The 13,394-nt window shown below is 33.3% G+C and overlaps 1 protein-coding gene across 1 annotated transcript in view; it reads right to left on the reverse strand.

Annotated features, from left to right (window-relative positions):
* LOC149776719 (uncharacterized) overlaps positions 1-13,394 on the reverse strand; it is a 78,292-nt gene that overhangs the window by 25,567 nt on the left and 39,331 nt on the right. Inside the window, exons 23-34 of the mRNA XM_089941247.1 lie at positions 13,121-13,312; positions 12,348-12,646; positions 11,197-11,332; positions 9,558-9,749; positions 8,774-9,072; positions 7,624-7,759; positions 5,859-6,050; positions 5,075-5,373; positions 3,925-4,060; positions 2,160-2,351; positions 1,376-1,674; positions 226-361 (exon numbers count right to left, since the gene is read on the reverse strand). Of these exons, the coding sequence (XP_089797373.1) occupies positions 226-361; positions 1,376-1,674; positions 2,160-2,351; positions 3,925-4,060; positions 5,075-5,373; positions 5,859-6,050; positions 7,624-7,759; positions 8,774-9,072; positions 9,558-9,749; positions 11,197-11,332; positions 12,348-12,646; positions 13,121-13,312 (2,508 nt within the window). The remainder of the gene's footprint in view (positions 1-225; positions 362-1,375; positions 1,675-2,159; positions 2,352-3,924; positions 4,061-5,074; positions 5,374-5,858; positions 6,051-7,623; positions 7,760-8,773; positions 9,073-9,557; positions 9,750-11,196; positions 11,333-12,347; positions 12,647-13,120; positions 13,313-13,394) is intronic.

The raw sequence follows: 13,394 nt of genomic DNA on the forward strand, positions 1-13,394 counted from the left end.
ATCATGTCACACAGATTTGAAAATTACAGAGAAAAGAATAACTCCATAAAACTTGGAGATGGAAATAAGAAACATTTAAAAGGCACATTTACATGTGACGGGCAATTCAAATACCCAAACGGCATCATTTGCATGTATGTAATATTTTGCAAGCCGTCATGAAGTAGAACTGCAATCAACATAATAATTATTATTACTTTTATTATTATTATTATTATTATTTACCTTGTACAAAACACCCAATTATGCCCAACTTGATATCCATGGAAGTCCACATGTTTTCTGGAACAAGGACAATCTTTAGTTTTTCCACATCTGCAGAGTTCATGACCACATTGGCTTGATTTCCAGTCAGCTGAACCTTAACAAAAGATTGGTTATACAAATTTACAATGCATGGATATACATTGTCTATAAATAATTCATTTCGGACAATATGAGAGAGGAAACAAGAAAGATAAAGAACTTGATTGACATATATTAGGTTTAATGGACACTTGTTTCATGATACACAAAAACATATTTAATAACCAGGAAAGGAAATATTATTTCCAATCCTGATAATCAGAGATAGCCAAGGATTAGGTAAACAAGACTGTATGTACAATACATGAAACCAGACTTCCTAACTTATGTTGTACTGTTTACATTTCATGTAAATTGCTTCTTCACTCTCATGTCTAGGTAGATTTATCCACTGAAAGCAAACAGTAATAACAAAGTAATTTTTCACTTCGATACAGCATTATTTCTCCCATGCAAAGACCAAATAGCAAGCCTTAAGAAAATTGTAAAGTAAAAAGCAGAGGGTGGACTTGTAACCAAGCAAAGATCTCCTAAGTACTTGCCAATATTTTCTTAAACCGAGAACTGTGTTTTAAGAAATAGATGATATGCCATCAAGATCAGCATAATACCATGACCCCAGCCAGGACAGAGGTCTATTGGAACAATTATAATAATCAAAGTGTCATACTCTTTACCCTGAATGACCCTGTATTATTACTGTGTCATATGGAGGTATTTAAAAACTTTAAACAAGCAATTATCCATTGGATTAAAGTTTTGCTAAGAAATATCTATTTCACTGTGCCAAAATTCAAAACAAGATGCTAAAACATTATCACATTTGAATTTCACTACCAATATACAAGTTCATACTATTTCTTGTATTGGCAAGAATTTGTAAGTTGACACAATTTACCATTTGACCAATAATTTACAAGTTTATACTATGTATCATGTAACAAATAACTTCCAAGGTGATTATTATTTATAACTAACCAATCGTAGTCAGACAAAACATTATGAAATATTTTATATTTATGTCATCTTCTGGAATATATGAAACTACTAAGTTATGAATTTTACATACCACAATGGGGGAACTAAAAGCCACAGAGCCACTTGTCCAAACAGACACTTTAATTTCTTTGATGTTGTTGGTCATAGTTTGTGGAACAGACACTGAATGTATATATTTTCCATTGACGTCTACTTGAATCTCAACTTCATGTATAGGTGTTCCACTAATATGAAGAGGTTGTGTCTCACTGGGCCTAAGATGATTAGTTTCTTCGGAGGTTAGAAGTTGTACATGACCATTCACAGAAATGTGCACATTTAATGATGGTATCATTGAAGGTGAATCCATTCCATTTGTCAGAGTGCAAACTGTCAAGATCAAGAAAAATAAGAAAATCATTCTGGTCTTTTTTGCTGATTCTAACATACTCTCAAAATATAAACATTAATTATAAATAAAAAACAAATAGCAAAAGTTCATTAGACAGCCTCACTTATTTCAGCAATATCCAAAATCATATGGAAATATAATTTGCTTTAATGATGCAAATTTCATGTGTTTTCTCTGGGTTTGTTCGCAAAATGTTTGAAAAGATGTTTGAAAAGATGCTGATATTTCACAATCTTTTATGGTATATACTCTTTTTAGGTTTCATAGCGGTGCAAACCATATATATTGCATATATTTTAGCAGTGGATAAATCTGAGTTATTCTGTAGCTTAAGAGTAAAAATGCAAACAAATCCCATATAAATGAGTCATCATACATAACAGTTCTATATCTTTGATTTTTTTTTTCAACATACTTTTACCAAGCTTTTGTAACAAGTATTTAGAATGGGTAATACTTTTACCTGTTGAAGTAGTTGGTACACTGGTTGTTGTATGCCCAGGTGTTGTGGTGGGTGCACCAGTTGTTGTCTGAAATGGTGTTGTAGTAGTTGGTGTACCAGGTGTTGTTGGAACTGATATAGTAGTAGTTGGTGCACTAGTTGTAACCTGTGGTGTTGTAGTGGTGGGTGCTATAGTGGTTGTTTCCGTTGTTCCTGTGAAGCATATGTGACAGTTGATAATAATAACTATACAAAATATATAACTTTCTTTTTTCTAAATCCGCTAGCATCATTAATTGTATAAAACTAAAACTATTCAATTAAAATCTTAAAGATTATCTGAAGGCAGTTAAACTACTGAAAGCAATCCATGGGCAGTGGAAATTATAGATAAAACAAAATAACTTTCCCCTAGCTGTGGCTGTGACAATGGAAGGACATGGAAGTGTTGATACCCTAGTTGCAGTTGTGACCATGGAAAGACATGTAAGTGTTGATCTTTAGGTGTAGTTATGACCATGGAAGGAGATGTAAGTGTTGATCCCCTACTTGTAGTTGTGACCATAGAAGGACATGCAAATGTTGATCTTTTGGTGTAGTTGTGAATGTAGAAGGACATGAAAGTGTTGATACCCTAGATGTAGTTGCGACCATTGAATAACATGTAAGTGTTGATCCCCTACTTGTAGTTCTGACCATGGAAGAACAGGTAAGTGTTGATCCCCTAGTTGTAGTTGTGACAATGAAAGGACATGTAAGTGTTGATCCTCTAGATGTAGTTGTGACCAACCAAATAACTATTTAATTGCAGGTAAGTTTCAACATAAGTGAACTTTTTCAATGATCCCAACGTACATGTAATGCATTCATGTATATTAGCTCAATTCCTTATTGTCTGTCCAGTTTGCTAAAGTAAAATTCCTGTCCCCACAGGAAAGAAAATGAGCCACAATTTCAAATAATGATCTATCTTCTTGAATGCTGATATAAATGAAATTCTCATCTAAACATTGTATAAATAATTAAATAGTTTACATTTAACATAGCAACTGCATTAATTAACAACCATATTGGCCTACTTACCTCTAAAGCAACCATAAATCTCCAAAATATGAAGATGATCAACAATGGCCATACATAGGTCCAAAATGGAGTGGACTTGACAGATGCACCCAACAGGCACATCAAGGTCTAAGAAAACTTATCACAACAACACAATACAATGAATTGTTCAAGAGCTATGCTGATTATAAACAAAGCCCCATATAAAGATGTGCAGTTGACTTACCATGACAATTGCTATGTCCAAAAAATGCTGACAAGACAAACTCTGTTAATGTTTCATCTAGACCTAAGAGACAATGTTCTGACCTAATTCAAACAGAATATATTGAATAGTTCTTGAGCTGTGCCACTTAGTGGAACAAAATCCCATGTGAAAATATGAAATCAAATTACAAGGGACACAACACTATCTAAAATAGAGCTTACTAGACAAATCCATCAAAAGTGAGTGCATCAGAACATGTTGAATGGTTGCAAATTTGCATGGGATATGAAGATCATGTCACACAGATTTGAAAATTACAGAGAAAAGAATAACTCCATAAAACTTGGAGATGGAAATAAGAAACATTTAAAAGGCACATTTACATGTGACGGGCAATTCAAATACCCAAACGGCATCATTTGCATGTATGTAATATTTTGCAAGCCGTCATGAAGTAGAACTGCAATCAACATAATAATTATTATTACTTTTATTATTATTATTATTATTATTTACCTTGTACAAAACACCCAATTATGCCCAACTTGATATCCATGGAAGTCCACATGTTTTCTGGAACAAGGACAATCTTTAGTTTTTCCACATCTGCAGAGTTCATGACCACATTGGCTTGATTTCCAGTCAGCTGAACCTTAACAAAAGATTGGTTATACAAATTTACAATGCATGGATATACATTGTCTATAAATAATTCATTTCGGACAATATGAGAGAGGAAACAAGAAAGATAAAGAACTTGATTGACATATATTAGGTTTAATGGACACTTGTTTCATGATACACAAAAACATATTTAATAACCAGGAAAGGAAATATTATTTCCAATCCTGATAATCAGAGATAGCCAAGGATTAGGTAAACAAGACTGTATGTACAATACATGAAACAAGACTTCCTAACTTATGTTGTACTGTTTGCATTTCATGTAAATTGCTTCTTTACTCTCATGTCTCGGTAGATTTATCCACTGAAAGCAAACAGTAATAACAAAGTAATTTTTCACTTCGATACAGCATTATTTCTCCCATGCAAAGACCAAATAGCAAGCCTTAAGAAAATTGTAAAGTAAAAAGCAGAGGGTGGACTTGTAACCAAGCAAAGATCTCCTAAGTACTTGCCAATATTTTCTTAAACCGAGAACTGTGTTTTAAGAAATAGATGATATGCCATCAAGATCAGCATAATACCATGACCCCAGCCAGGACAGAGGTCTATTGGAACAATTATAATAATCAAAGTGTCATACTCTTTACCCTGAATGACCCTGTATTATTACTGTGTCATATGGAGGTATTTAAAAACTTTAAACAAGCAATTATCCATTGGATTAAAGTTTTGCTAAGAAATATCTATTTCACTGTGCCAAAATTCAAAACAAGATGCTAAAACATTATCACATTTGAATTTCACTACCAATATACAAGTTCATACTATTTCTTGTATTGGCAAGAATTTGTAAGTTGACACAATTTACCATTTGACCAATAATTTACAAGTTTATACTATGTATCATGTAACAAATAACTTCCAAGGTGATTATTATTTATAACTAACCAATCGTAGTCAGACAAAACATTATGAAATATTTTATATTTATGTCATCTTCTGGAATATATGAAACTACTAAGTTATGAATTTTACATACCACAATGGGGGAACTAAAAGCCACAGAGCCACTTGTCCAAACAGACACTTTAATTTCTTTGATGTTGTTGGTCATAGTTTGTGGAACAGACACTGAATGTATATATTTTCCATTGACGTCTACTTGAATCTCAACTTCATGTATAGGTGTTCCACTAATATGAAGAGGTTGTGTCTCACTGGGCCTAAGATGATTAGTTTCTTCGGAGGTTAGAAGTTGTACATGACCATTCACAGAAATGTGCACATTTAATGATGGTATCATTGAAGGTGAATCCATTCCATTTGTCAGAGTGCAAACTGTCAAGATCAAGAAAAATAAGAAAATCATTCTGGTCTTTTTTGCTGATTCTAACATACTCTCAAAATATAAACATTAATTATAAATAAAAAACAAATAGCAAAAGTTCATTAGACAGCCTCACTTATTTCAGCAATATCCAAAATCATATGGAAATATAATTTGCTTTAATGATGCATATTTCATGTGTTTTCTCTGGGTTTGTTCGCAAAATGTTTGAAAAGATGTTTGAAAAGATGCTGATATTTCACAATCTTTTATGGTATATACTCTTTTTAGGTTTCATAGCGGTGCAAACCATATATATTGCATATATTTTAGCAGTGGATAAATCTGAGTTATTCTGTAGCTTAAGAGTAAAAATGCAAACAAATCCCATATAAATGAGTCATCATACATAACAGTTCTATATCTTTGATTTTTTTTTTCAACATACTTTTACCAAGCTTTTGTAACAAGTATTTAGAATGGGTAATACTTTTACCTGTTGAAGTAGTTGGTACACTGGTTGTTGTATGCCCAGGTGTTGTGGTGGGTGCACCAGTTGTTGTCTGAAATGGTGTTGTAGTAGTTGGTGTACCAGGTGTTGTTGGAACTGATATAGTAGTAGTTGGTGCACTAGTTGTAACCTGTGGTGTTGTAGTGGTGGGTGCTATAGTGGTTGTTTCCGTTGTTCCTGTGAAGCATATGTGACAGTTGATAATAATAACTATACAAAATATATAACTTTCTTTTTTCTAAATCCGCTAGCATCATTAATTGTATAAAACTAAAACTATTCAATTAAAATCTTAAAGATTATCTGAAGGCAGTTAAACTACTGAAAGCAATCCATGGGCAGTGGAAATTATAGATACAACAAAATAACTTTCCCCTAGCTGTGGCTGTGACAATGGAAGGACATGGAAGTGTTGATACCCTAGTTGCAGTTGTGACCATGGAAAGACATGTAAGTGTTGATCTTTAGGTGTAGTTATGACCATGGAAGGAGATGTAAGTGTTGATCCCCTACTTGTAGTTGTGACCATAGAAGGACATGCAAATGTTGATCTTTTGGTGTAGTTGTGAATGTAGAAGGACATGAAAGTGTTGATACCCTAGATGTAGTTGCGACCATTGAATAACATGTAAGTGTTGATCCCCTACTTGTAGTTCTGACCATGGAAGAACAGGTAAGTGTTGATCCCCTAGTTGTAGTTGTGACAATGAAAGGACATGTAAGTGTTGATCCTCTAGATGTAGTTGTGACCAACCAAATAACTATTTAATTGCAGGTAAGTTTCAACATAAGTGAACTTTTTCAATGATCCCAACGTACATGTAATGCATTCATGTATATTAGCTCAATTCCTTATTGTCTGTCCAGTTTGCTAAAGTAAAATTCCTGTCCCCACAGGAAAGAAAATGAGCCACAATTTCAAATAATGATCTATCTTCTTGAATGCTGATATAAATGAAATTCTCATCTAAACATTGTATAAATAATTAAATAGTTTACATTTAAACATAGCAACTGCATTAATTAACAACCATATTGGCCTACTTACCTCTAAAGCAACCATAAATCTCCAAAATATGAAGATGATCAACAATGGCCATACATAGGTCCAAAATGGAGTGGACTTGACAGATGCACCCAACAGGCACATCAAGGTCTAAGAAAACTTATCACAACAACACAATACAATGAATGGTTCAAGAGCTATGCTGATTATAAACAAAGCCCCATATAAAGATGTGCAGTTGACTTACCATGACAATTGCTATGTCCAAAAAATGCTGACAAGACAAACTCTGTTAATGTTTCATCTAGACCTAAGAGACAATGTTCTGACCTAATTCAAACAGAATATATTGAATAGTTCTTGAGCTGTGCCACTTAGTGGAACAAAATCCCATGTGAAAATATGAAATCAAATTACAAGGGACACAACACTATCTAAAATAGAGCTTACTAGACAAATCCATCAAAAGTGAGTGCATCAGAACAATTGAATGGTTGCAAATTTGCATGGGATATGAAGATCATGTCACACAGATTTGAAAATTACAGAGAAAAGAATAACTCCATAAAACTTGGAGATGGAAATAAGAAACATTTAAAAGGCACATTTACATGTGACGGGCAATTCAAATACCCAAACGGCATCATTTGCATGTATGTAATATTTTGCAAGCCGTCATGAAGTAGAACTGCAATCAACATAATAATTATTATTACTTTTATTATTATTATTATTATTATTTACCTTGTACAAAACACCCAATTATGCCCAACTTGATATCCATGGAAGTCCACATGTTTTCTGGAACAAGGACAATCTTTAGTTTTTCCACATCTGCAGAGTTCATGACCACATTGGCTTGATTTCCAGTCAGCTGAACCTTAACAAAAGATTGGTTATACAAATTTACAATGCATGGATATACATTGTCTATAAATAATTCATTTCGGACAATATGAGAGAGGAAACAAGAAAGATAAAGAACTTGATTGACATATATTAGGTTTAATGGACACTTGTTTCATGATACACAAAAACATATTTAATAACCAGGAAAGGAAATATTATTTCCAATCCTGATAATCAGAGATAGCCAAGGATTAGGTAAACAAGACTGTATGTACAATACATGAAACCAGACTTCCTAACTTATGTTGTACTGTTTGCATTTCATGTAAATTGCTTCTTTACTCTCATGTCTCGGTAGATTTATCCACTGAAAGCAAACAGTAATAACAAAGTAATTTTTCACTTCGATACAGCATTATTTCTCCCATGCAAAGACCAAATAGCAAGCCTTAAGAAAATTGTAAAGTAAAAAGCAGAGGGTGGACTTGTAACCAAGCAAAGATCTCCTAAGTACTTGCCAATATTTTCTTAAACCGAGAACTGTGTTTTAAGAAATAGATGATATGCCATCAAGATCAGCATAATACCATGACCCCAGCCAGGACAGAGGTCTATTGGAACAATTATAATAATCAAAGTGTCATACTCTTTACCCTGAATGACCCTGTATTATTACTGTGTCATATGGAGGTATTTAAAAACTTTAAACAAGCAATTATCCATTGGATTAAAGTTTTGCTAAGAAATATCTATTTCACTGTGCCAAAATTCAAAACAAGATGCTAAAACATTATCACATTTGAATTTCACTACCAATATACAAGTTCATACTATTTCTTGTATTGGCAAGAATTTGTAAGTTGACACAATTTACCATTTGACCAATAATTTACAAGTTTATACTATGTATCATGTAACAAATAACTTCCAAGGTGATTATTATTTATAACTAACCAATCGTAGTCAGACAAAACATTATGAAATATTTTATATTTATGTCATCTTCTGGAATATATGAAACTACTAAGTTATGAATTTTACATACCACAATGGGGGAACTAAAAGCCACAGAGCCACTTGTCCAAACAGACACTTTAATTTCTTTGATGTTGTTGGTCATAGTTTGTGGAACAGACACTGAATGTATATATTTTCCATTGACGTCTACTTGAATCTCAACTTCATGTATAGGTGTTCCACTAATATGAAGAGGTTGTGTCTCACTGGGCCTAAGATGATTAGTTTCTTCGGAGGTTAGAAGTTGTACATGACCATTCACAGAAATGTGCACATTTAATGATGGTATCATTGAAGGTGAATCCATTCCATTTGTCAGAGTGCAAACTGTCAAGATCAAGAAAAATAAGAAAATCATTCTGGTCTTTTTTGCTGATTCTAACATACTCTCAAAATATAAACATTAATTATAAATAAAAAACAAATAGCAAAAGTTCATTAGACAGCCTCACTTATTTCAGCAATATCCAAAATCATATGGAAATATAATTTGCTTTAATGATGCATATTTCATGTGTTTTCTCTGGGTTTGTTCGCAAAATGTTTGAAAAGATGTTTGAAAAGATGCTGATATTTCACAATCTTTTATGGTATATACTCTTTTTAGGTTTCATAGCGGTGCAAACCATATATATTGCATATATTTTAGCAGTGGATAAATCTGAGTTATTCTGTAGCTTAAGAGTAAAAATGCAAACAAATCCCATATAAATGAGTCATCATACATAACAGTTCTATATCTTTGATTTTTTTTTTCAACATACTTTTACCAAGCTTTTGTAACAAGTATTTAGAATGGGTAATACTTTTACCTGTTGAAGTAGTTGGTACACTGGTTGTTGTATGCCCAGGTGTTGTGGTGGGTGCACCAGTTGTTGTCTGAAATGGTGTTGTAGTAGTTGGTGTACCAGGTGTTGTTGGAACTGATATAGTAGTAGTTGGTGCACTAGTTGTAACCTGTGGTGTTGTAGTGGTGGGTGCTATAGTGGTTGTTTCCGTTGTTCCTGTGAAGCATATGTGACAGTTGATAATAATAACTATACAAAATATATAACTTTCTTTTTTCTAAATCCGCTAGCATCATTAATTGTATAAAACTAAAACTATTCAATTAAAATCTTAAAGATTATCTGAAGGCAGTTAAACTACTGAAAGCAATCCATGGGCAGTGGAAATTATAGATACAACAAAATAACTTTCCCCTAGCTGTGGCTGTGACAATGGAAGGACATGGAAGTGTTGATACCCTAGTTGCAGTTGTGACCATGGAAAGACATGTAAGTGTTGATCTTTAGGTGTAGTTATGACCATGGAAGGAGATGTAAGTGTTGATCCCCTACTTGTAGTTGTGACCATAGAAGGACATGCAAATGTTGATCTTTTGGTGTAGTTGTGAATGTAGAAGGACATGAAAGTGTTGATACCCTAGATGTAGTTGCGACCATTGAATAACATGTAAGTGTTGATCCCCTACTTGTAGTTCTGACCATGGAAGAACAGGTAAGTGTTGATCCCCTAGTTGTAGTTGTGACAATGAAAGGACATGTAAGTGTTGATCCTCTAGATGTAGTTGTGACCAACCAAATAACTATTTAATTGCAGGTAAGTTTCAACATAAGTGAACTTTTTCAATGATCCCATGTATATTAGCTCAATTCCTTATTGTCTGTCCAGTTTGCTAAAGTAAAATTCCTGTCCCCACAGGAAAGAAAATGAGCCACAATTTCAAATAATGATCTATCTTCTTGAATGCTGATATAAATGAAATTCTCATCTAAACATTGTATAAATAATTAAATAGTTTACATTTAACATAGCAACTGCATTAATTAACAACCATATTGGCCTACTTACCTCTAAAGCAACCATAAATCTCCAAAATATGAAGATGATCAACAATGGCCATACATAGGTCCAAAATGGAGTGGTCTTGACAGATGCACCCAACAGGCACATCAAGGTCTAAGAAAACTTATCACAACAACACAATACAATGAATGGTTCAAGAGCTATGCTGATTATAAACAAAGCCCCATATAAAGATGTGCAGTTGACTTACCATGACAATTGCTATGTCCAAAAAATGCTGACAAGACAAACTCTGTTAATGTTTCATCTAGACCTAAGAGACAATGTTCTGACCTAATTCAAACAGAATATATTGAATAGTTCTTGAGCTGTGCCACTTAGTGGAACAAAATCCCATGTGAAAATATGAAATCAAATTGCACGGGATATGAAGATCATCATGTCACACAGATTTGAAAGAATAACTAGATAAAACGTGGAGATGGAAATAAGAAACATTTAAAAGGCACATTTACATGTGACGGGCAATTCAAATACCCAAACGGCATCATTTGCATGTATGTAATATTTTGCAAGCCATCACGAAATAGAACTGTAATCAACATAATATTTACTATTATTATTATTATTATTATTATTTACCTTGAACAAAACAACCAATTATGCCCAACTTGATATCCATGGAAGTCGAGCTGTTTTCTGGAATGAGGACAATCTTTAGTTTTTCCACATCTGCTGAGTTCACGACCACATTGGCTTGATTTCCAGTCACCTGAACCTTAACAAAAGATTGGTTATACAAATTTACAATGCATGGATATACAATGTCTATAAATAATTCATTTCGGACAATATGAGAGAGGAAACAAGAAAGATAAAGAACTTGATTGACATACATGTAGGTTTTATGGACACTTGTTTCATGATACACAAAGACATATTTAATAACCAGGAAAGGAAATATTATTTCCAATCCTGATAATCAGAGATAGCCAAGGATTAGGTAAACAAGACTGTATGTACAATACATGAAACCAGACTTCCTAACTTATGTTGTACTGTTTGCATTTCATGTAAATTGCTTCTTTACTCTCATGTCTAGGTAGATTTATCCACTGAAAGCAAACAGTAATAACAAAGTAATTTTTCATTTTGATACAGCATTATTTCTCCCATGCAAAGACCAAATAGTCAGCCTTAAGAAAATTGTAAAGTAAAAAGCAGAGGGTGGACTTGTAACCAAAAAAAGATCTCCTAAGTACTTGCCAATATTTTCTTAAACCGAGAACTGTGTTTTAAGAAATAGATGATATGCCATCAAGATCAGCATAATACCATGACCCCAGCCAGGACAGAGGTCTATTGGAACAATTATAATAATCAAAGTGTCATACTCTTTACCCTGAATGACCCTGTATTATTATTGTGCCATATGGAGCTTTTTCCAAACTTGAAACAAGCAATTATCCATTAGATTAAAGTTTTGCTAAGAAATATTTATTTCACTGTACCAACATTCAAAACAAGATGCTAAAACATTATCACATGTGAATTTCATTACCAATGTACAAGTTTATACTATTGCTTGTATTGGCAAGAATTTGTAAGTTGACACAATTTACCATTTGACCAATAATTTACAAGTTTATACTATGTATCATGTAACAAATAACTTCCAAGGTGATTATTATTTATAACTAACCAATTGTAGTCAGACAAAACATTATGAAATATTTTATATTTATGTCATCTTCTGGAATATATGAAACTACTAAGTTATGAATTTTACATACCACAATGGGGGAACTAAAAGCCACAGAGCCACTTGTCCAAACAAACACTGCAATTTCTTTGATGTTGTTGGTCATAGTTTGTGGAACAGACACTGAATTTATATATTTTCCATTGACGTCTACTTGAATCTCAACATCATTTATAGGTGTTTCACCAATACGCAGAGGTTGTGTCTTACTGGGCCTAAGATGATCAATTTCTTGAGAGACTAGAGGTTTTACATCACCATTCACAGAAATGTGCACATTGGATGATGGTATCATTGAAGGTGAATCCATTCCATTTGTCAGAGTGCAAACTGTCGAGATCAAGAAAAATAAGAAAATCATTCTGGTCTTTTTTGCTGATTCTAACATACTCTCAAAATATAAACATTATTTATAAATCAAAAAACAAAGAGCAAAGGTTCATTAGACAGCCTCACTTATTTCAGCAATGTCCAAAATGCATATGGAAATATAGGTTGCTTTAATAATGCATATTTCTTGTGTTTACTCGGGGGTTTTTCACAAAATGTTTGAAAAGATGCTGATAATTCACAATCTTTTTTGGTGTATACTCTTTTCAGGTTTCACAGTGCTGCAAACCATACATATTGCATATATTTTAGCAGTGGATAAATCTGAGTTATTCTGTAGCTTAAGAGTAAAACTGCAAAGAAGTCCCATATAAATGTGTCATCATACATAACAGTTCTATATCTTTGATTTTTTTTTCAACATACTTTTACCAAGCTTTTGTAACAAGTATTTAGAATGGGTAATACTTTTACCTGTTGAAGTAGTTGGTACACTGGTTGTTGTATGCCCAGGTGTTGTGGTGGTTGCACCAGTTGTTGTCTGAAATGGTGTTGTAGTAGTTGGTGTACCAGGTGTTGTTGGAACTGATATAGTAGTAGTTGGTGCACTAGTTGTAACCTGTGGTGTTGTAGTGGTGGGTGCTATAGTGGTTGTTTCCGTTGTTCCTGTGAAGCATATGTGACAGTTGATAATAATAACTATACAAAATATATAACCTTTCTTTTTTCTAAATCCACTTGCATCATT

Source organism: Sinohyriopsis cumingii, chromosome 18, assembly GCF_028554795.1.
Source record: "Sinohyriopsis cumingii isolate HCF-2022 chromosome 18, ASM2855479v2, whole genome shotgun sequence".
Lineage (NCBI taxonomy): Eukaryota > Metazoa > Mollusca > Bivalvia > Unionida > Unionidae > Sinohyriopsis > Sinohyriopsis cumingii.